The sequence below is a fragment of the Oncorhynchus mykiss genome, unplaced genomic scaffold (assembly GCF_013265735.2).
Source record: "Oncorhynchus mykiss isolate Arlee unplaced genomic scaffold, USDA_OmykA_1.1 un_scaffold_191, whole genome shotgun sequence".
NCBI lineage: Eukaryota > Metazoa > Chordata > Actinopteri > Salmoniformes > Salmonidae > Oncorhynchus > Oncorhynchus mykiss.
Genome location: NW_023493677.1, coordinates 539,579 through 562,456, shown reverse-complemented (window position 1 = coordinate 562,456; position 22,878 = coordinate 539,579). Strand labels below are relative to the sequence as shown.

At 45.4% G+C, this 22,878-nt stretch overlaps 1 protein-coding gene across 1 annotated transcript; it reads left to right on the top strand.

Moving 5' to 3' along the window:
* The first annotated feature begins 2,022 nt into the window (after window positions 1–2,022).
* Window positions 2,023–11,234, top strand: LOC110515990 (golgin subfamily A member 6-like protein 22). Its single transcript, XM_036972774.1, has 6 exons — window positions 2,023–2,062; window positions 5,134–5,176; window positions 6,576–6,689; window positions 8,619–8,687; window positions 10,174–10,269; window positions 10,911–11,234. Exons 2-6 carry the CDS (start codon window positions 5,135–5,137, stop codon window positions 11,001–11,003), a joined length of 414 nt encoding a protein of 137 aa, XP_036828669.1. The 5' UTR covers window positions 2,023–2,062; window position 5,134; the 3' UTR covers window positions 11,004–11,234.
* The last annotated feature ends 11,644 nt before the right edge of the window (window positions 11,235–22,878 follow it).

Below are 22,878 nucleotides of genomic sequence, written 5' to 3'. Positions count from 1 at the left end.
ACCCCCAGCAGCTCCATCAGTCACCCCGTGGTGGAATGACACCCCCAGCAGCTCCATCAGTCACCTCGTGGTGGCACGACACCCCCAGCAGCTCCATCAGTCACCCCGTGGTGGAACGACACCCCCAGCAGCTCCATCAGTCACCCCGTGGTGGAACGACACCCCAGCAGCTCCATCAGTCACCCCGTGGTGGAACGACACCCCCAGCAGCTCCATCAGTCACCCCGTGGTGGCACGACACCCCCAGCAGCTCCATCAGTCACCCCGTGGTGGAACGACACCCCAGCAGCTCCATCAGTCACCCCGTGGTGGAACGACACCCCCAGCAGCTCCATCAGTCACCCCGTGGTGGCATGACACCCCCAGCAGCTCCATCAGTCACCCCGTGGTGGAACGATACCCCCAGCAGCTCCATCAGTCACCCCGTGGTGGAACGACACCCCAGCAGCTCCATCAGTCACCCCGTGGTGGAACGACACCCCCAGCAGCTCCATCAGTCACCCTGTGGTGGAACGACACCCCCAGCAGCTCCATCAGTCACCCCGTGGTGGAACGACACCCCAGCAGCTCCATCAGTCACCCCGTGGTGGAACGACACCCCAGCAGCTCCATCAGTCACCCCGTGGTGGAACGACACCCCCAGCAGCTCCATCAGTCACCCCGTGGTGGAACGACACCCCAGCAGCTCCATCAGTCACCCCGTGGTGGAACGACACCCCAGCAGCTCCATCAGTCACCCCGTGGTGGAACGACACCCCCAGCAGCTCCATCAGTCACCCCGTGGTGGAACGACACCCCCAGCAGCTCCATCAGTCACCCCGTGGTGGAACGACACCCCGGCAGCTCCATCAGTCACCCCGTGGTGGAACGACACCCCGGCAGCTCCATCAGTCACCCCGTGGTGGAACGACACCCCAGCAGCTCCATCAGTCACCCCGTGGTGGAACGACACCCCCAGCAGCTCCATCAGTCACCCCGTGGTGGAACGACACCCCAGCAGCTCCATCAGTCACCCCGTGGTGGAACGACACCCCAGCAGCTCCATCAGTCACCCCGTGGTGGAACGACACCCCCAGCAGCTCCATCAGTCACCCCGTGGTGGAACGACACCCCCAGCAGCTCCATCAGTCACCCTGTGGTGGAACGACACCCCAGCAGCTCCATCAGTCACCCCGTGGTGGAACGACACCCCAGCAGCTCCATCAGTCACCCCGTGGTGGAACGACACCCCAGCAGCTCCATCAGTCACCCCGTGGTGGAACGATACCCCCAGCAGCTCCATCAGTCACCCCGTGGTGGAACGACACCCCAGCAGCTCCATCAGTCACCCCGTGGTGGAACGACACCCCAGCAGCTCCATCAGTCACCCCGTGGTGGAACGACACCCCCAGCAGCTCCATCAGTCACCCCGTGGTGGAACGACACCCCAGCAGCTCCATCAGTCACCCCGTGGTGGAACGACACCCCCAGCAGCTCCATCAGTCACCCCGTGGTGGAACGACACCCCAGCAGCTCCATCAGTCACCCCGTGGTGGAACGACACCCCCAGCAGCTCCATCAGTCACCCCGTGGTGACACGACACCCCAGCAGCTCCATCAGTCACCCCGTGGTGGAACGACACCCCCAGCAGCTCCATCAGTCACCCCGTGGTGGAACGACACCCCCAGCAGCTCCATCAGTCACCCCGTGGTGGAACGACACCCCAGCAGCTCCATCAGTCACCCCGTGGTGGAACGACACCCCCAGCAGCTCCATCAGTCACCCCGTGGTGGAACGACACCCCAGCAGCTCCATCAGTCACCCCGTGACAGCGTTTCTTTATTAGTGGGAGAGTGCCACTTCTGACAGGTCGCTGCTGAAATAGCTGCCATCTCTGAGACGTGTGGTCACACTGTAACATGGGAGGATCAGTGGACACCCTGGCTATAATAATGATCAGTGGACAAACAACGGGACATCACACAGAGAGACGGACCAGAGGACTCTACGGACACACAGAGAGACAGACCAGAGGACTCTACAGAGACACAGAAGGCTACAGCCTACCAGACCAGGCCTCAGGTCAGTGCATCTGACTGCCTTAACTAGGACAGTAGCTTATAGTAGGACAATACTGGAACAAATGCAAATAACATATTCTATTTGACTTAGTAGTCTTAAATTAGTAGTACTAATAGACAATGAGTATTGTGTGAGAAGGTTTAATGTGACTGAGTGTGGAGCTGTTGGCATGGTAACTAACTATTAGTGTTTAACTGTGAATTTACCAACTGTGTGTGTGTGTGTGTGTGTGTGTGTGTGTGTGTGTGTGTGTGTGTGTTTAACTATGTACAGTGCCTTGCGAAAGTATTCGCCCCCCTTGAACTTTGCGACCTTTTGCCACATTTCAGGCTTCAAACAAAGATATAAAACTGTATTTTTTTGTGAAGAATCAACAACAAGTGGGACACAATCATGAAGTGGAACGACATTTATTGGATATTTCAAACTTTCTTAACAAATCAAAAACTGAAAAATTGGGCGTGCAAAATTATTCAGCCCCTTTACTTTCAGTGCAGCAAACTCTCTCCAGAAGTTCAGTGAGGATCTCTGAATGATCCAATGTTGACCTAAATGACTAATGATGATAAATACAATCCACCTGTGTGTAATCAAGTCTCCGTATAAATGCACCTGCACTGTGATAGTCTCAGAGGTCCGTTAAAAGCGCAGAGAACATCATGAAGAACAAGGAACACCAGGCAGGTCCGAGATACTGTTGTGAAGAAGTTTAAAGCCGGATGTGGATACAAAAACATTTCCCAAGCTTTAAACATCCCAAGGAGCACTGTGCAAGCGATAATATTGAAATGGAAGGAGTATCAGACCACTGCAAATCTACCAAGACCTGGCCGTCCCTCTAAACTTTCAGCTCATACAAGGAGAAGACTGATCAGAGATGCAGCCAAGAGGCCCATGATCACTCTGGATGAACTGCAGAGATCTACAGCTGAGGTGGGAGACTCTGTCCATAGGACAACAATCAGTCGTATATTGCACAAATCTGGCCTTTATGGAAGAGTGGCAAGAAGAAAGCCATTTCTTAAAGATATCCATAAAAAGTGTCGGTTAAAGTTTGCCACAAGCCACCTGGGAGACACACCAAACATGTGGAAGAAGGTGCTCTGGTCAGATGAAACCAAAATTGAACTTTTTGGCAACAATGCAAAACGTTATGTTTGGCGTAAAAGCAACACAGCTGAACACACCATCCCCACTGTCAAACATGGTGGTGGCAGCATCATGGTTTGGGCCTGCTTTTCTTCAGCAGGGACAGGGAAGATGGTTAAAATTGATGGGAAGATGGATGGAGCCAAATACAGGACCATTCTGGGAGAAAACCTGATGGAGTCTGCAAAAGACCTGAGACTGGGACGGAGATTTGTCTTCCAACAAGACAATGATCCAAAACATAAAGCAAAATCTACAATGGAATGGTTCAAAAATAAACATATCCAGGTGTTAGAATGGCCAAGTCAAAGTCCAGACCTGAATCCAATCGAGAATCTGTGGAAAGAACTGAAAACTGCTGTTCACAAATGCTCTCCATCCAACCTCACTGAGCTCGAGCTGTTTTGCAAGGAGGAATGGGAAAAAAATGTCAGTCTCTCGATGTGCAAAACTGATAGAGACATACCCCAAGCGACTTACAGCTGTAATCGCAGCAAAATGTGGCGCTACAAAGTATTAACTTAAGGGGGCTGAATAATTTTGCACGCCCAATTTTTACGTTTTTGATTTGTTAAAAAAGTTTGAAATATCCAATAAATGTCGTTCCACTTCATGATTGTGTCCCACTTGTTGTTGATTCTTCACAAAAAAATACAGTTTTATATCTTTATGTTTGAAGCCTGAAATGTGGCAAAAGGTCGCAAAGTTCAAGGGGGCCGAATACTTTCGCAAGGCACTGTATATGCTAACTGGGGAGCATGTGTGTGTGTAAAGTTTACTGCAATATGTCAACTGTACTGTGTATTAACTGTAGCCGTGTGTGTGTAGTAACTGTAGCTGTGTGTGTGTAGTAACTGTAGCTGTGTGTGTAGTAACTGTAGCTGTGTGTGTAGTAACTGTGTAGTAACTGTAGCTGTGTGTGCAGTAACTGTACCTGTGTGTAGTAACTGTGTAGTAACTGTAGCTGTGTGTGTAGTAACTGTAGCTGTGTGTGTAGTAACTGTAGCTGTGTGTGTAGAAACTGTGTAGTAACTGTAGCTGTGTGTGTAGTAACTGTAGCTGTGTGTGTAGAAACTGTAGCTGTGTGTGTAGTAACTGTACCTGTGTGTGTAGAAACTGTGTAGTAACTGTACCTGTGTATGTAGAAACTGTGTAGTAACTGTAGCTGTGTGTGTAGTAACTGTAGCTGTGTGTGTAGTAACTGTACCTGTGTGTGTAGTAACTGTGTAGTAACGGTAGCTGTGTGTGTAGTAACTGTGTAGTAACTGTAGCTGTGTGTGTAGTAACTGTGTAGTAGCTGTAATTGTGTGTGTAGTAACTGTAGCTGTGTGTGTAGTAAATGTACCTGTGTGTGTAGAAACTGTGTAGTAACTGTAGCTGTGTGTGTAGTAACTGTACCTGTGTGTGTGTAGAAACTGTGTAGTAACTGTACCTGTGTGTGTAGAAACGGTGTAGTAACTGTAGCTGTGTGTGTAGTAACTGGACCTGTGTGTGTAGTAACTGTGTAGTAACGGTAGCTGTGTGTGTAGTAACTGTGTAGTAACTGTAGCTGTGTGTGTAGTAACTGTGTAGTAACTGTAGCTGTGTGTGTAGTAACTGTAGCTGTGTGTGTAGTAACTGTGTAGTAACTGTAGCTGTGTGTGTAGTAACTGTAGCTGTGTGTGTAGTAACTGTAGCTGTGTGTTTAGTAACTGTGTAGTAACTGTAGCTGTGTGTAGTAACTGTGTATTAACTGTACCTGTGTGTAGTAGTAACTGTGTATTCACTGTACCTGTGTGTGTAGTAACTGTGTAGTAACTGTAGCTGTGTGTGTAGTAACTGTACCTGTGTGTGTAGTAACTGTGTAGTAACTGTAGCTGTGTGTGTAGTAACTTTGTAGTAACTGTAGCTGTGTGTGTAGTAACTGTGTCCTTCCTGTCCAGGATGGACCATGTTGTTAAGTTTGAAGGGATTCCCATGTCTAAGGTAAGTGTAAACTGTTGTCCAACTTTAACAAGACATGTGCATCTCACTGGGACATACATGGTTCTCTCCTGGGTTCTTGTACACTAAGACTTCAGTGCCTTCAAGACAAACTGGGAACTCTGGAAAAAATGAGCTCAAACTGGGACAAATCATTTTGAGCGGTCATCCAACTCGGAATTCCAACGCGGGAACTCAGGCATCTTTCTAGAGCTCCGACCTTCTGACCTGAAGATCACTTACATCATGATTTGAACTTTTTTTCCCCCCTAAGTTCCCAGTTGTCTTAAAAGCACAATCAGTCTCCTCCTCTAGTCCATAGGGGGAGGATATGAGATCATGATGTCATTCTGTAGTCCACGAGGGGGATGTTATGATATCATGATGTCATTCTGTAGTTCACGAGGGGGATGAAATGAGATCATGATGTCATTATGTAGTCCACGAGGGGGATGTTATTAGATCATGATGTCATTCTGTAGTTCACGAGGGGGATGTTATTAGATCATGATGTCATTATGTAGTCCACGAGGGGGATGTTATTAGATCATGATGTCGTTCTGTAGTTCACGAGGGGGATGGCTGCGTTCAAGTACTAGTCGGAACTAGGAAACTCTGAAATGTACGAATTGTTAACTGGTTACAGTTATACACGTGCAGCTTTCAACGTATCAGCAAGTTGGATATTTCAGAGTTTCCTAGTTCTAACTAGCATATGAACGTGGCACCATGACGTGTTCAAAACAACTGGGAACTCTGAAAAAAACACTGTCATCCCACTCAAAGTTCCAACTCGGGAACTCAGGAAAAAAACACTGTCATCCCACTCAAAGTTTCAACTCGGGAACTCAGGAAAAAAACACTGTCATCCCACTCAAAGTTCTAACTCGGGAACTCAGGAAAAAAACACTGTCATCCCACTCAAAGTTCCAACTGGGAACTCAGGAAAAGAACACTGTCATCCCACTCAAAGTTCCAACTCGGGAACTCAGGAAAAAAACACTGTCATCCCACTCAAAGTTCCAACTCGGGAACTCAGGCTTCTTTCTATAGCTCAAACTTTCCGACCTGAAGATCACTGAAGTCATGATTTGACCTTGCATTTTTCTGAGTTTCCTGTTTTAAACGCAGCAAGATTCTGAGTTGGTTGACCAACTGGTTGGTTGACTAATAATTTTTCCAAGTAAGAGCTCATTTTTTAGAGTCTGAAATTTCCGAGTTACGAGATTCCAGGTCCCAGCCGTTTTGAACGTGACAGATGTCATCCCAGTGAGGGGGATGTGATGATGTCATTCTATAGTCCATGAGAGGGATGTGATGATGTCATTCTGTAGTCCATGGGGGGAATGTGATGATGTCATTCTGTAGTCCATGAGAGGGATGTGATGATGTCATTCTGTAGTCCATGAGAGGGATGTGTAAGGAGGAGGACTATGCGTTCCTGGGAGAGAAGGGGAACAGCCACAAGGAGACAGACACGCTGGGAGAAGACTGGAAGGAAGACAAAGTAGAGAGGGTGAGTATATACCTCTGTCTCTCTAGGAGAGGGTGGATATCTACCTCTATCTCTCTAGGAGAGGGTGAGTATCTACCTCTATCTCTCTAGGAGAGGGTGAATATATACCTCTATCTCTCTAGGAGAGGGTGAGTATATACCTCTATCTCTCTAGGAGAGGGTGGACATCTACCTCTATCTCTCTAGGAGAGGGTGGACATCTACCTCTATCTCTCTAGGAGAGGGTGGACATCTACCTCTATCTCTCTAGGAGAGGGTGAATATATACCTCTATCTCTCTAGGAGAGGGTGGACATCTACCTCTATCTCTCTAGGAGAGCGTGGACATCTACCTCTATCTCTCTAGGAGAGGGTGAGTATCTACCTCTATCTCTCTCTCTAGGAGAGGGTGAATATATACCTCTATCTCTCTCTCTAGGAGAGCGTGGACATCTACCTCTATCTCTAGGAGAGGGTGAATATATACCTCTATCTCTCTCTCTCTAGGAGAGGGTGAATATATACCTATATCTCTCTCTCTAGGAGAGCGTGGACATCTACCTCTCTCTCTAGGAGAGGGTGGACATCTACCTCTATCTCTCTAGGAGAGGGTGGACATCTACCTCTATCTCTCTAGGAGAGGGTGAGTATATACCTCTATCTCTCTAGGAGAGGGTGAATATATACCTCTATCTCTCTAGGAGAGGGTGAATATATACCTCTATCTCTCTAGGAGAGGGTGGACATCTACCTCTATCTCTCTAGGAGAGGGTGAATATATACCTCTATCTCTCTAGGAGAGGGTGGACATCTACCTCTATCTCTCTAGGAGAGCGTGGACATCTACCTCTATCTCTCTAGGAGAGGGTGAGTATATACCTCTATCTCTCTAGGAGAGGGTGAATATATACCTCTATCTCTCTAGGAGAGGGTGGACATCTACCTCTATCTCTCTAGGAGAGGGTGGACATCTACCTCTATCTCTCTAGGAGAGCGTGGACATCTACCTCTATCTCTCTAGGAGAGGGTGAGTATATACCTCTATCTCTCTAGGAGAGGGTGAATATATACCTCTATCTCTCTAGGAGAGGGTGGACATCTACCTCTATTCAATTCAATTCAATTCAATTCAAGGGCTTTATTGGCATGGGAAACATGTGTTAACATTGCCAAAGCAAGTGAGGTAGACAACATACAAAGTGAATATATAAAGTGAAAAACAACAAAAATTAACAGTAAACATTACACATACAGAGGTTTCAAAACAGTAAAGACTTTACAAATGTCATATATATATATATACAGTGTTTTAACAATGTACAAATGGTTAAAGGACACAAGATAAAATAAATAAGCATAAATATGGGTTGTATTTACAATGGTGTGTGTTCTTCACTGGTTGCCCTTTTCTCGTGGCAACAGGTCACAAATCTTGCTGCTGTGATGGCACACTGTGGAATTTCACCCAGTAGATATGGGAGTTTTTCAAATTTGGATTCGTTTTCGAATTCTTTGTGGATCTGTGTAATCTGAGGGAAATATGTCTCTCTAATATGGTCATACCTTGGGCAGGAGGTTAGGAAGTGCAGCTCAGTTTCCACCTCATTTTGTGGGCAGTGAGCACATAGCCTGTCTTCTCTTGAGAGCCACCTCTATCTCTCTAGGAGAGGGTGAGTATATACCTCTATCTCTCTAGGAGAGGGTGAGTATATACCTCTATCTCTATAGGAGAGGGTGAGTATATACCTCTATCTCTCTAGGAGAGGGTGAGTATATACCTCTATCTCTCTCTAGGAGAGGGTGGATATCTACCTGAGATTACCCTAACTGGGTTTCGTAAACTAGGGGTTTTCTCTGGCCCTTTCTGATTTTACTGGTTCATAACTGCAGCAGTGCAATGTAACTTCCTGTGATGTAAGTTCCTGTGATGTAGCTTCCTATGGTTGCCAGGTGCGGCGGCGTCGGGAGCGAGTGCAGCAGGAGCAGGACAGAATCCGAGACCTGGAGGAGAGTAGGAAGGTAACACACACATAGAGCCTTTTAATAACCTCACATCCCTCAACACTGCCATGAAGCCAGGCTGCAGTAACTGAAGGTGATTTGCGTCGTAGCGATGGTCGTTTAGCACGGTTCACTGTGAGACTCTGTTCCTGTCCTCAACCAAACAACTGACCCGGGGCTGGAGCTGCTGCCTCACAGCAGACACTCACACACGCTGCGAGCTGAGAGCAGTCTACTCTCTAACAGGCTGTGTCTGTGCATAGGTGCATGTGAAACAAGCATGCTGTTGTGGTTGCTTCCGCTGTGTCTCTGCATCACTGGCTGTCCACATCACTGGCTGTCCACATCACTGACTGTCCACATCACTGGCTTTATACATCACTGGCTTTATACATCACTTACTGTCCACATCATTGGCTTTATATATCACTGGCTGTACATATCACTGACTGTCTACATAACAGGCTTTATACATCACTGGCTGTCCACATCACTGGCTCTCTGCATCACTGGCTGCCTGCAACCACATGTATCAACAAACTGATGGAGCTACAGACTGACAGAACTCTCTCTCTATATAGAACCACATGTATCAACAATGATCACTGGCTTTATATATCACTGGCTGTCCACATCACTGACTGTCCACATAACAGGCTTTATACATCACTGACTGTCCACATCACTGGCTGTCTGCATCACTGGCTGCCTGCAACCACATGTATCAACAAACTGATGGAGCTTCAGACTTACATAAGTCACACAGTGTGTCTGGCCTTGGCCATCATGTTTGTTTCATTTCCAGCCATTCTCATCTATCAACCATAGACACCTAAATACAACAAGCCACTTCAATAGCCAGCCAGCCAGCCAGCCAGCCAGCCAGCCAGCCAGCCAGCCAGCCAGCCAGCCAGCCAGCCAGCCAGCCAGCCAGCCAGCCAGCCAGCCAGCCAGCCAGCCAGCCAGCCAGCCAGCCAGCCAGCCAGCCAGCCAGCCAGCCAGCCAGCCAGCCAGCCAGCCAGCCAGCCAGCCAGCCAGCCAGCCAGCCAGCCAGCCAGCCAGCCAGCCAGCCAGCCAGCCAGCCAGCCAGCCAGCCAGCCAGCCAGCCAGCCAGCCAGCCAGCCAGCCAGCCAGCCAGCCAGCCAGCCAGCCAGCCAGCCAGCCAGCCAGCCTGCCTGCCTGCCTGCCTGCCTGCCTGCCTGCCTGCCTTCCTTCCTTCCTTCCTTGTTGACGAGTTGCCAAAACATGTTTGGAGAGATTACAAGGTAGGAGCATTTCTGATTGAACAGTTTCCAGATGTAGAACTCTATCTGTGCAGCAGCCACACACACACACAGGAAACACTATCCCGGCGGGCTCTGCTGAGGCATGTAACTGTCAGGAGTCAGGGTTTAGAGGTCAGGGGTCAGACCAAGCCCTTTCCATCAAGAGGGAAGAGAGGAGTAACATGCCCCTGTGTGTGTGTGTGTGTGTGTGTGTGTGTGTGTGTGTGTGTGTGTGTCAGGAAAAGGAGCAGCTGTGGCGTCATCATGTAGCAGAGTTGGCCTCCACTCAGGAACAAAGACTCAGAGAAAGACTGGCACGACTCCGTCGCTTCAGGGTAACACACACACACACACACACACACACACACACACACACAACGGCTCGCTCACACACACCTCACACACACCTATTCATTCCTAGAGGTTGACACCATGTCAAATAAATTTGAACCTTTGCAGCTGATCGAAAGCTGTGAGGACAACATGGACATACCTCAGGTTAACATCAAAGAACAGCTTTAGGAGATCTAGAAACACATTTAATGTTTCAAACATGAACATTAGGACTTACGTATCAGAACCCAACCTACAGGGTGCAAAGACTGATACCATTTATCCATACTGTGGTTCAGGAGTAGCAGGGACATTGGGGGTTTATGTACCAAAGACCGATACCATTTATCCATACTGTGGTTCAGGAGTAGCAGGGACATTGAGGGTTGATGTACCAAAGACCGGTACCATTTATCCATACTGTGGTTCAGGAGTAGCAGGGACATTGAGGGTGTATGTACCAAAGACTGATACCATTTATCCATACTGTGGTTCAGGAGTAGCAGGGACATTGAGGGTTTATGTACCAAAGACTGGTACCATTTATCCATACTGTGGTTCAGGAGTAGCAGGGATTTGCCACCATTAGATTCACTGAAGTGATGTGATCTGAGCATGTGTGATGATGTCTCTCTCCCTGCAGGACTTCCAGAGGAGTGTGCTAGCAGAGGAGATGTCCCTCCAGACAGACTCTGAGTCCAGCCAAGCCCTGGACCAGCTGCTTACCAGGATCTAGACAACTTAGACCTGCAGGAAAGACCCATTTCACAACCAGTTCACAGACAACCTGTCCCGTCTAATCAGTATATATATCTATAGTGATCTAGACTATATAGATCTATAGTCATCTCTCTGTATTAATAATAGGAGCAGTATTAGTAATAGGAGCTGTATTAATAATAGGAGCTGTATTAATAATAGGAGCTGTATTAGTAATAGGAGCTGTATTAATAATAGGAGCTGTATTAGTAATAGGAGCTGTATTAGCAATAGGAGCTGTATTAGTAATAGGAGCTGTGTTAGTAATAGGAGCTGTATTAGTAATAGGAGCTGTATTAGTAATAGGAGCTGTATTAGTAATAGGAGCTGTATTAATAATAGGAGCTGTATTAATAATAGGAGCTGTAGGAGCTGTATTAGTAATAGGAGCTGTATTAGTAATAGGAGCTGTAGGAGCTGTATTAGTAATAGGAGCTGTATTAGTAATAGGAGCTGTAGGAGCTGTATTAGTAACAGGAGCTGTATTAGTAGTAGATGGACCCTGGGCTGGGGGAGGGGGGAGGGATCCAGGTCTGATGGACCCTGGGCTGGGGGGGTGATCCAGGTCTGATGGACCCTGGGCTGGGGGAGGGGGGATCCAGGTCTGATGGACCCTGGGCTGGGGGAGGGGGAGGGGGAATCCAGGTCTGATGGATGTGTGTAGGGTCTGTTTACGCATATGTGTTCAGATCTAGGTGTGTCCTGGCAAACAGACTAGCCTGCCCTGTCAGAGTGTGAGTGTGAGTGTGAGTGTGTGTGTGTGTGTGTGTGTGTGTGTGTCCCTAGGCGTACGACACACCAAAGTAACTGCGTGCCTGGTTCTCTTTGATGAACCTTTAAAGGAGACCAGGACAAAAGATGTTGATGGACAGAGAGAGAGGGAGAGAGAGAAAAGAATGGGGGGTGGAAAAAGGGAGAGGGGGGATATAGAGAGAAAAGGAGGAAGGGAGAAACAGGTGTCTCCTTTGGAGACCACAATCCTTTGTCTGTTTCTCCATCTCACCGCTGATCCCTCTCTTCCACCCAGAGGACAGACCTAGAGAACAGGACCTGTAGCTGGGACTAATCCAGAGCTCTGAACTACCTAATCCCTCTCTTCCACCCAGAGGACAGACCTAGAGAACAGGACCTGTAGCTGAGACTAATCCAGAGCTCTGAACTACCTAATCCCTCTCTTCCACCCAGAGGACAGACCTAGAGAACAGGACCTGTAGCTGGGACTAATCCAGAGCTCTGAACAACCTGATCCCTCTCTTCCACCCAGAGGACAGACCTAGAGAACAGGATCTGTAGCTGAGATTAATCCAGAGCTCTAAACTACCTAATCCCTCTCTTCCACCCAGAGGACAGACCTAGAGAACAGGACCTGTAGCTGAGACTAATCCAGAGCTCTGAACTACCTAATCCCTCTCTTCCACCCAGAGGACAGACCTAGAGAACAGGACCTGTAGCTGGGACTAAACCAGAGCTCTGAACTGCCAGATCCCTCTCTTCCACCCAGAGGACAGACCTAGAGAACAGGACCTGTAGCTGGGACTAAACCAGAGCTCTGAACTGCCAGATCCCTCTCTTCCACCCAGAGGACAGACCTAGAGAACAGGACCTGTAGCTGGGACTAAACCAGAGCTCTGAACTGCCAGATCCCTCTCTTCCACCCAGAGGACAGACCTAGAGAACAGGACCTGTAGCTGGGACTAAACCAGAGCTCTGAACTACCTGATCCCTCTCTTCCACCCAGAGGACAGACCTAGAGAACAGGACCTGTAGCTGGGACTAAACCAGAGCTCTAAGCTGCTTGTGTTGCTTACTAACACACTGGGTTGGAACATGTTACGGTAACTAAGATCAGTGCCAGAACCATCACCAATAATGAGGTGGGACTTTCACAAAAACATTGTTGAATTGTCCTGAATGGCTGAGCTTGTCAGAACATCCAGATATACTGTGTCACCGTAGTGTTTATGATATTGACTTCAGAATAAAAGCGTACATCACTGTAGTGTTTATGATATTGACTTCAGAATAAAAGCATACTTCACTGTAGTGTTTATGATATTGACTTCAGAATAAAAGCATACTTCACTGTAGTGTTTATGATATTCCCTTCAGAATAAAAGCATACATCACTGTAGTGTTTATGATGTTGACTTCAGAATAAAAGCGTACTTCACTGTAGTGTTTATGATATTGACTTCAGAATAAAAGCATACTTCACTGTAGTGTTTATGATATTCCCTTCAGAATAAAAGCGTACATCACTGTAGTGTTTATGATGTTGACTTCAGAATAAAAGCGTACTTCACTGTAGTGTTTATGATATTGACTTCAGAATAAAAGCGTACTTCACTGTAGTGTTTATGATGTTGACTTCAGAATAAAAGCATACTTCACTGTAGTGTTTATGATATTGACTTCAGAATAAAAGCGTACATTACTGTAGTGTTTATGATATTGACTTCAGAATAAAAGCATACTTCACTGTAGTGTTTATGATATTGACTTCAGAATAAAAGCGTACTTCACTGTAGTGTTTATGATATTGACTTCAGAATAAAAGCGTACATCACTGTAGTGTTTATGATATTGACTTCAGAATAAAAGCATACTTCACTGTAGTGTTTATGATACTGCCTTCAGAATAAAAGCGTACATCACTGTAGTGTTTATGATATTGACTTCAGAATAAAAGTAGAGGAAAGAGTAACTGTTGTGTTTCTATTTGTGTGTCTGCATCTCTAGTGTGTGTGTGTGTGTGTGTTTCTAGAACAAGGAACATAAGTGGAGGGCTACAGTTAGATTCTACCACTCTCTCCTGTCCTCTATTACATTAACTCTACCCAGAGAATGACATACTGGTCTCTCTCCTGTCCTCCATTACACTAACTCTATCCAGAGAATGACATACTGGTCTCTCTCCTGTCCTCTATTACACTAACTCTATCCAGAGAATGACATACTGGTCTCTCTCCTGTCCTCCATTACACTAACTCTATCCAGAGAATGACATACTGGTCTCTCTCCTGTCCTCTATTACACTAACTCTATCCAGAGAATGACATACTTGTCTCTCTCCTGTCCTCCATTACACTAACTCTATCCAGAGAATGACATACTGGTCTCTCTCCTGTCCTCCATTACACTAACTCTATCCAGAGAATGACATACTGGTCTCTCCTGTCTTCCATTATACTAACTCTATCCAGAGAATGACATACTGGTCTCTCTCCTGTCCTCCATTACACTAACTCTATCCAGAGAATGACATACTGGTCTCTCTCCTGTCTAACCTTCCATTATACTAACTCTATCCAGAGAATGACATACTGGTCTCTCTCCTGTCCTCCATTATACAAACTCTATCCAGAGAATGACATACTGGTCTCTCTCCTGTCTAATCCTCCATTACACTAACTCTATCCAGAGAATGACATACTGGTCTCTCTCCTGTCCTCCATTATACTAACTCTATCCAGAGAATGACATACTGGTCTCTCTCCTGTCCTCCATTACACTAACTCTATCCAGAGAATGACATACTGGTCTCTCTCCTGTCCTCTATTACACTAACTCTATCCAGAGAATGACATACTGGTCTCTCTCCTGTCCTCCATTACACTAACTATATCCAGAGAATGACATACTGGTCTCTCTCCTGTCTAACCCTCCATTACACTAACTCTATCCAGAGAATGACATACTGGTCTCTCTCCTGTCTAACCCTCCATTACACTAACTCTATCCAGAGAATGACATACTGGTCTCTCTCCTGTCCTCCATTACACTAACTCTATCCAGAGAATGACATTACTGGTCTCTCTCCTGTCCTCCATTATACTAACTCTATCCAGAGAATGACATACTGGTCTCTCTCCTGTCCTCCATTATACTAACTCTATCCATTGAATGACATACTGGTCTCTCTCCTGTCCTCCATTATACTAACTCTATCCAGAGAATGACATACTGGTCTCTCTCCTGTCTAACCTTCCATTACAATAACTATATCCAGAGAATGACATACTGGTCTCTCTCCTGTCTAACCCTCCATTACACTAACTCTATCCAGAGAATGACATACTGGTCTCTCTCCTGTCCTCCATTACACTAACTCTATCCAGAGAATGACATACTGGTCTCTCTCCTGTCCTCCATTATACTAACTCTATCCAGAGAATGACATACTGGTCTCTCTCCTGTCCTCCATTATACTAACTTTATCCATTGAATGACATACTGGTCTCTCTCCTGTCCTCCATTATACTAACTCTATCCAGAGAATGACATACTGGTCTCTCTCCTGTCTAACCTTCCATTACAATAACTATATCCAGACAATGACATACTGGTCTCTCTCCTGTCTAACCCTCCATTACACTAACTCTATCCAGAGAATGACATACTGGTCTCTCTCCTGTCCTCCATTACACTAACTCTATCCAGAGAATGACATACTGGTCTCTCTCCTGTCCTCCATTAATCTAAATCTATCCAGAGAATGACATACTGGTCTCTCTCCTGTCCTCCATTACAATAATTCTATCCAGAGAATGACATACTGGTCTCTCTCTTGTCTAACCCTCCATTATACTAACTCTATCCAGAAAATGACATACTGGTCTCTCTCCTGTCCTCCATTATACTAACTCTATCCAGAGAATGACATACTGGTCTCTCTCCTGTCCTCCATTATACTAACTCTATCCAGAGAATGACATACTGGTCTCTCTCCTGTCCTCCATTATACTAACTTTATCCATTGAATGACATACTGGTCTCTCTCCTGTCCTCCATTACACTAACTCTATCCAGAGAATGACATACTGGTCTCTCTCCTGTCTAACCCTCCATTACAATAACTCTATCCAGAGAATGACATACTGGTCTCGCTCCTGTCCTCCATTATAATAACTATATTTAGAGAATGACATGCTGGTCTCTCTTAGGTCTAACCCTCCATTATACTAACTCTATCCAGAGAATGTCATACTGGTCTCTCTCCTGTCCTCCATTACACTAACTCTATCCAGAGAATGACATACTGATCTCTCTCCTGTCCTCCATTACACTAACTCTATCCAGAGAATGACATACTGGTCTCTCTCGTGTCCTCCATTACACTAACTCTGTCCAGAGAATGATATACTGATCTCTCTCCTGTCTAACCCTCCATTACATTAACTCTATCCTGAGAATGACATACTGGTCTCTCTCCTGTCCTCCATTAAACTAACTCTATCTAGACAATGGCAAACTGGTCTCTCTCCTGTCTAACCCTCCATTATACTAACTCTATCCATTGAATGACATACTGGTCTCTCTCCTGTCCTCCATTACACTAACTCTATCCAGAGAATGACATACTGGTCTCTCTCCTGTCCTCCATTACATTAACTCTATCCTGAGAATGACATACTGGTCTCTCTCCTGTCCTCCATTAAACTAACTCTATCTAGAGAATGGCAAACTGGTCTCTCTCCTGTCTAACCCTCCATTATACTAACTCTATCCATTGAATGACATACTGGTCTCTCTCCTGTCCTCCATTACACTAACTCTATCCAGAGAATGGCAAACTGGTCTCTCTCCTGTCTAACCCTCCATTATACTAACTCTATCCATTGAATGACATACTGGTCTCTCTCCTGTCCTCCATTACACTAACTCTATCCAGAGAATGACATACTGGTCTCTCTCCTGTCTAACCCTCCATTACAATAACTCTATTTAGAGAATGACATACTGGTCTCTCTCCTGTCTAACCAACCATTACTCTGTTCAGATGAATCCTGATGGGGGGGGGGGGGGGGGGGGGGGTGGAGAGACAGAAGGAAAGAGAGAGAAAGAGTCAATGAAAAATGGTTTGATGAAGACCCAATAAGAAAGACAGAGACCCAGAAAACCTGAGCCTATACCTTCACTATAGTGAACCACTAAAACAAAACAGAAAAAGAAGGAACAGCTTTTCAGAAATCAGCTATATGTAATTGAAAAATCCATAGAATCTAGACACTTCTAAGAAAATTGGAAAACACTAAACAAACAACAACATGAAGAGTTATCTATCCAAACCAGATAAGTATGGATAAATCACTTCTCCAATCTGATTGGCTCTTTAGCAAAGAACAAACAGCAAAAACATGTACATGGTCAAATATAAATCTTAGAATCAACTATTAAAGACGACCAGATCCCACTGCATTCAACAATTACATTGAATGAAGTTCTGAAATGATTAAATATACAGACTTCTGTCCCCAACCAAGGAGGGCCTACAGCAGCACCTAGATCTTCTGTACAGATTATGTCAGACGTGGGCCCTGACAATGAATCTCAGTAAGACAAAAATAATGCTGTTCCAAAAATGTCCAGTTACCAGGAACACGAATACAAATTCCACATAGGCACCGTTGCCCTAGAGCACACAAAAGACTATACATACCTTGGCCTAATCATCAACGCCACAGGTAACTTCCACACAGCTGTGAACCATCTGAGAGACAAGGTAAGAAGGGCCTTCTACGCCATCGAAAGGAACATAAATTCTACATATAAATACTTGTCTCAGTTATAGAACCCATTGCCCTTTATGGTTGTGAGGTCTGGGGTCCGCTCACCAACCAACAATTCACTAAATGGGACAAACACCAAATTGAGAATGCATGCATAATTCTGCAAAAAATATCCTCTGTGTACAACGTAAAACACCAAATAATACATGCAGTGAATTAGGCTAATTCTCGCTAATTATTAAAATCCAGAAAAGAGCCGTTCAATTCTATAACCACCTAAAAGGAAGCGATTCCCAAACCTTCCATGACAAAGCCATCACCTACAGAGAGATGAACCTGGAGAAGAGTCCCCTAAGCAAGCTGGTCCTGGGGCTCTGTTCACAAACACAAACAGACCCACAGAGCCCCAGGACAGCAGCACAATTAGACCCAACCAAATCATGAGAAAACTCAGTTAATTACTTGACACATTGGAAAGAACTAACAAAAAACAGAGCAAACTAGAATGCTATTTGGCCCTAAACCGAGAGTACACAGCAGCAGAATACCTGACCACTTTGACTGACCCAAAATGAAGGACATATTTTTGACTGTACAGACTCAGTGAGCATAGCCTTGCTATTGAGAAAGGCTGTCGTAGGGAGACCTGACTCTCAAGGGAGACAGGCTATGTGCTCACTTCCTAACCTCCTGCCAAATGTATGACCATATTAGAGACACATATATCCCTCAGATTACACAGATCCACAAATAATTAGAAAACAAAGCCAATTTTGATAAACTCCCATATCTACTGGGTGAAATACCAGTGTGTCATCACAGCAGCATGAATTGTGACCTGTTGCCACAAGAAAAGGGCAACCAGTGAAGAACAAGCACCATTGTAAATACAACCCATATTTATGCTTATTTATTTTCCCTTTTGTACTTTAACTATTTGCATTTCGTTACAACACTGTATCTAGCCATAATGACATTTGAAATGTCTCTATTATTTTGGAACTTCTGTGAGTGTAATGTTTACTGTTCATTTTGATAGTTTATTTCACTTTTGTTTATTATCTATTTCACTTGTTTTGGCAATGTTAACATATGTCCCCCATGCCAATAAAGCCCCTTAAATTGAATTTGAATTGAGAGAAAGAGAGAGAGAGAGACATAGTAAACATCACCTGAGACAAATCAGTTCATCGAAGTTTTGTGGAGCCGGTTCAGGAATGTGCCACAGGCTGGGCTTAAGCACGCACGCACACACGCACACAATAGGGGAATGTAGAGGTGTAGCCAACACATGACACCCTGTGAAAGTGCAGCCTGGTGGCTGTTTATGACTTCAGAACACAGGCTCTCCTTACATTATCCTGTTCTGCTCCTTCTCTGTTCTGCTGTCATCTGGGTCAGATACAGGGCATTCGAAAAGTATTCAGACTAATTGACTTTCTCCACATTTTGTTACGTTACAACCTTATTCTAAAATTGATTAAATTGTTTTAAATCTACACACAATACTCCATAATGAAAAAGCAAGAACAACTATTCAGACCCTTTACTCAGTACTTTGTTGAAGCACCTTTGGTAGAGATTACAGCCTTAAGTCTTCTTGGGTATGATGCTAAGCTTGCCACACCTGTGTTTGGGGAGTTTCTCCCATTCTTCTCTGCAGATCCTCTCAAGCTCTGTCAGCTTGGATGGGGAGCGTTGCTGCACAGCTATTTTCAGAGTTAGATCTTGGTTTCATCAGACCAGAGAATCTTGTTTCTCATGGTCTGAGTTCTTTAGATTCCTTTTGGCAAACTCCCAGCGAGCTGTCACGTGCCTTTTACTGAGGAGTGGCTTTTCTTTTGTCCACTCTACCATAAAGACCTGATTGGTGGAGTGCTGCAGAGATGGTTGTCCTTCTGGAAGGTTCTCCCATCTCCACCGAGGAACTCTGGAGCTCTGTCAGAGTGACCATCGGGTTCTTGGTCACCTCTCTGACCAAGGCCCTTCTCCCCCGATTGCTCAGTTTGGCCGGGCGGCCAGCTCTAGGAAGAGTCTTGGTGGTTCCAAACTTCTTCCATTTAAGAATGATGGAGGCCACTGTGATCTTGGAGACCTTTAATGTTGCAGACATTTTTTGGTTCCTTTCCCCAGATCTGTGCCTCGACACAATCGTGTCTCGGAGCTCTACAGATGGCTTGGTTTTTTCTCTGACATGCACTGTCAACTGTGTCCAATCAATTGAATTTACCACAGGTGGACTCCAATGAAGTTGTAGAAACATCTCAAGGATGATCAATGGAAACAGGATGCACCTGAGATCAATTTCAAGTCTCATAGAAAAGGGTCTAAATACTGACGTAAATAAGGTATCTTTTTTATTTTTTATTTAAATGTGCTAAAATTTCTTAAAAGCTGTTTTTGCATTGTGATTATGGGATAGTGTCTCTAGATTGATGAAGACACTACACCTTTAATTTTAGATTAAGGGTGTAATGTCACAAAATATGGAAAAAGTCAAAGGGTCTGAATAGTTTACGAATTTACTGTAGGTTTCATTAACTATGATGTTACAGGGCTGGGTTGTTCTGACAGGTTTAATCCACTATGATGTTACAGGGCTGGGTTGTTCTGACAGGTTTCATTAACTATGATGTTACAGGGCTGGGTTGTTCTGATAGGTTTAATCCACTATGATGTTACAGGGCTGGGTTCTTCTGACAGGTTTAATCCACTATGATGTTACAGGGCTGGGTTGTTCTGATAGGTTTAATCCACTATGATGTTACAGGGCTGGGTTGTTCTGATAGGTTTAATCCACTATGATGTTACAGGGCTGGGTTGTTCTGATAGGTTTAATCCACTATGATGTTACAGGGCTGGGTTGTTCTGATAGGTTTAATCCACTATGATGTTACAGGGCTGGGTTGTTCTGACAGGTTTAATCCACTATGATGTTACAGGGCTGGGTTCTTCTGACAGGTTTAATCCACTGTGATGTTACAGGGATGGGTTGTTCTGATAGGTTTAATCCACTATGATGTTACAGGGCTGGGTTCTTCTGACAGGTTTAATCCACTATGATGTTACAGGGCTGGGTTCTTCTGACAGGTTTAATCCACTATGATGTTACAGGGCTGGGTTCTTCTGACAGGTTTAATCCACTATGATGTTACAGGGCTGGGTTGTTCTGATAGGTTTAATCCACTATGATGTTACAGGGCTGGGTTGTTCTGACAGGTTTAATCCACTATGATGTTACAGGGCTGGGTTGTTCTGATAGGTTTAATCCACTATGATGTTACAGGGCTGGGTTCTTCTGACAGGTTTAATCCACTATGATGTTACAGGGCTGGGTTGTTCTGATAGGTTTAATCCACTATGATGTTACAGGGCTGGGTTGTTCTGATAGGTTTAATCCACTATGATGTTACAGGGATGGGTTCTTCTGACATGTTTAATTCACTATGATGTTACAGGGCTGGGTTGTTCTGATAGGTTTAATCCACTGATGTTACAGGGATGGGTTCTTCTGACAGGTTTAATCCACTATGATGTTAGAGGGCTGGGTTTTTCAAGTTTTATGTGTTCTTGTTTTTAAAAATGGTTGAATTAATAAACTAAACTAAAAGCAGTAGAATTAGATTTAGCCCACTGCAGTAGAAGGTTACAGACCTCTGTGTGGCCCTGATTTAGCCCACTGCAGTAGAAGGTTACAGACCTCTGTGTGGCCCTGATTTAGCCCACTGCAGTAGAAGGTTACAGACCTCTGTGTGGCCCTGATTTAGCCCACTGCAGTAGAAGGTTACATACCTCTGTGTAGCCCTGATTTAGCCCACTGCAGTAGAAGGTCACATAACTCGGTGTGGCCCTGATTTAGCCCACTGCAGTAGAAGGTTACATACCTCTGTGTAGCCCTGATTTAGCCCACTGCAGTAGAAGGTTACATTACTCTGTGTGGCCCTGATTTAGCCCACTGCAGTAGAAGGTTACAGACCTCTGTGTGGCCCTGATTTAGCCCACTGCAGTAGAAGGTTACAGACCTCTGTGTGGCCCTGATTTAGCCCACTGCAGTAGAAGGTTACAGACCTCTGTGTGGCCCTGATTTAGCCCACTGCAGTAGAAGGTTACAGACCTCTGTGTGGCCCTGATTTAGCCCACTGCAGTAGAAGGTTACAGACCTCTGTGTGGCCCTGATTTAGCCCACTGCAGTAGAAGGTTACATACCTCTGTGTGGCCCTGATTTAGCCCACTGCAGTAGAAGGTTACAGACCTCTGTGTGGCCCTGATTTAGCCCACTGCAGTAGAAGGTTACATACCTCTGTGTGGCCCTGATTTAGCCCACTGCAGTAGAAGGTCACATAACTCTGTGTGGCCCTGATTTAGCCCACTGCAGTAGAAGGTTACAGACCTCTGTGTAGCCCTGATTTAGCCCACTGCAGTAGAAGGTTACATACCTCTGTGTGGCCCTGATTTAGCCCACTGCAGTAGAAGGTCACATAACTCTGGGTGGCCCTGATTTAGCCCACTGCAGTAGAAGGTCACAGACCTCTGTGTGGCCCTGATTTAGCCCACTGCAGTAGGAGGTTACATTACTCTGTGTGGCCCTGATTTAGCCCACTGCAGTAGAAGGTTACAGAACCACTGCAGTAGAAGGTTACAGAACCACTGCAGTAGAAGGTTACAGAACCACTGCAGTAGAAGGATAAAGAGGCAGTGCAGTAGAAGGTTACAGAACCACTGCAGTAGAAGGATAAAGAGGCAGTGCAGAAGAAGGTTACAGAACCACTGCAGTAGAAGGATAAAGAGGCAGTGCAGTAGAAGGTTACAGAACCACTGCAGTAGAAGGATAAATAGGCAGTGCAGTAGAAGGTTACAGAACCACTGCAGTAGAAGGATAAATAGGCAGTGCAGTAGAAGGTTACAGAACCACTGCAGTAGAGGGTTAAAGAAGCAGTGCCGTCCAAATTGTTCCCAGTGTTGTTTTAAGACATACAACACTCAGATTGTGAAAATAATGATAATACCTTTTTTTTGGGAAAGGGCTTTCTGAAATAAATGCCTGTAATTTCAGGCATGGAGTTTTTGGCCCCGGTCATGACATCACAATCTGATCTGGTTATTCTGACAAACGACCAGTCATATTCTATTTGAATATGCATCACAGGAGGCTGCTGAGGGGAGGATGGCTCATAATAATGGTCAGAGTGAATGTAATGGCATCAAACACATGGAAAACGTGTTTGATACCATACCAGTTATCCATACCAGTCATGAACACGAGCCTGTTCTCCCCAATTAATTAATGTCTCCTCTGATATGTCTCCACCTACTTTGAAGGGGTAAGCGGGTAGATTCTAAAGT

What these genes read in the sequence shown, in the direction of transcription:
- LOC110515990 (XM_036972774.1), top strand. Translation starts at nt 5,135, where the DNA reads ATGGACCATGTTGTTAAGTTTGAAGGGATTCCCATGTCTAAG. An exon ending in AAGGGATTCCCATGTCTAAG is followed by an intron (nt 5,177 to 6,575) that starts GTAAGTGTAAAC and finishes GTCATTCTGTAG; the next exon opens with TCCATGAGAGGGATGTGTAA. An exon ending in AGGAAGACAAAGTAGAGAGG is followed by an intron (nt 6,690 to 8,618) that starts GTGAGTATATAC and finishes TATGGTTGCCAG; the next exon opens with GTGCGGCGGCGTCGGGAGCG.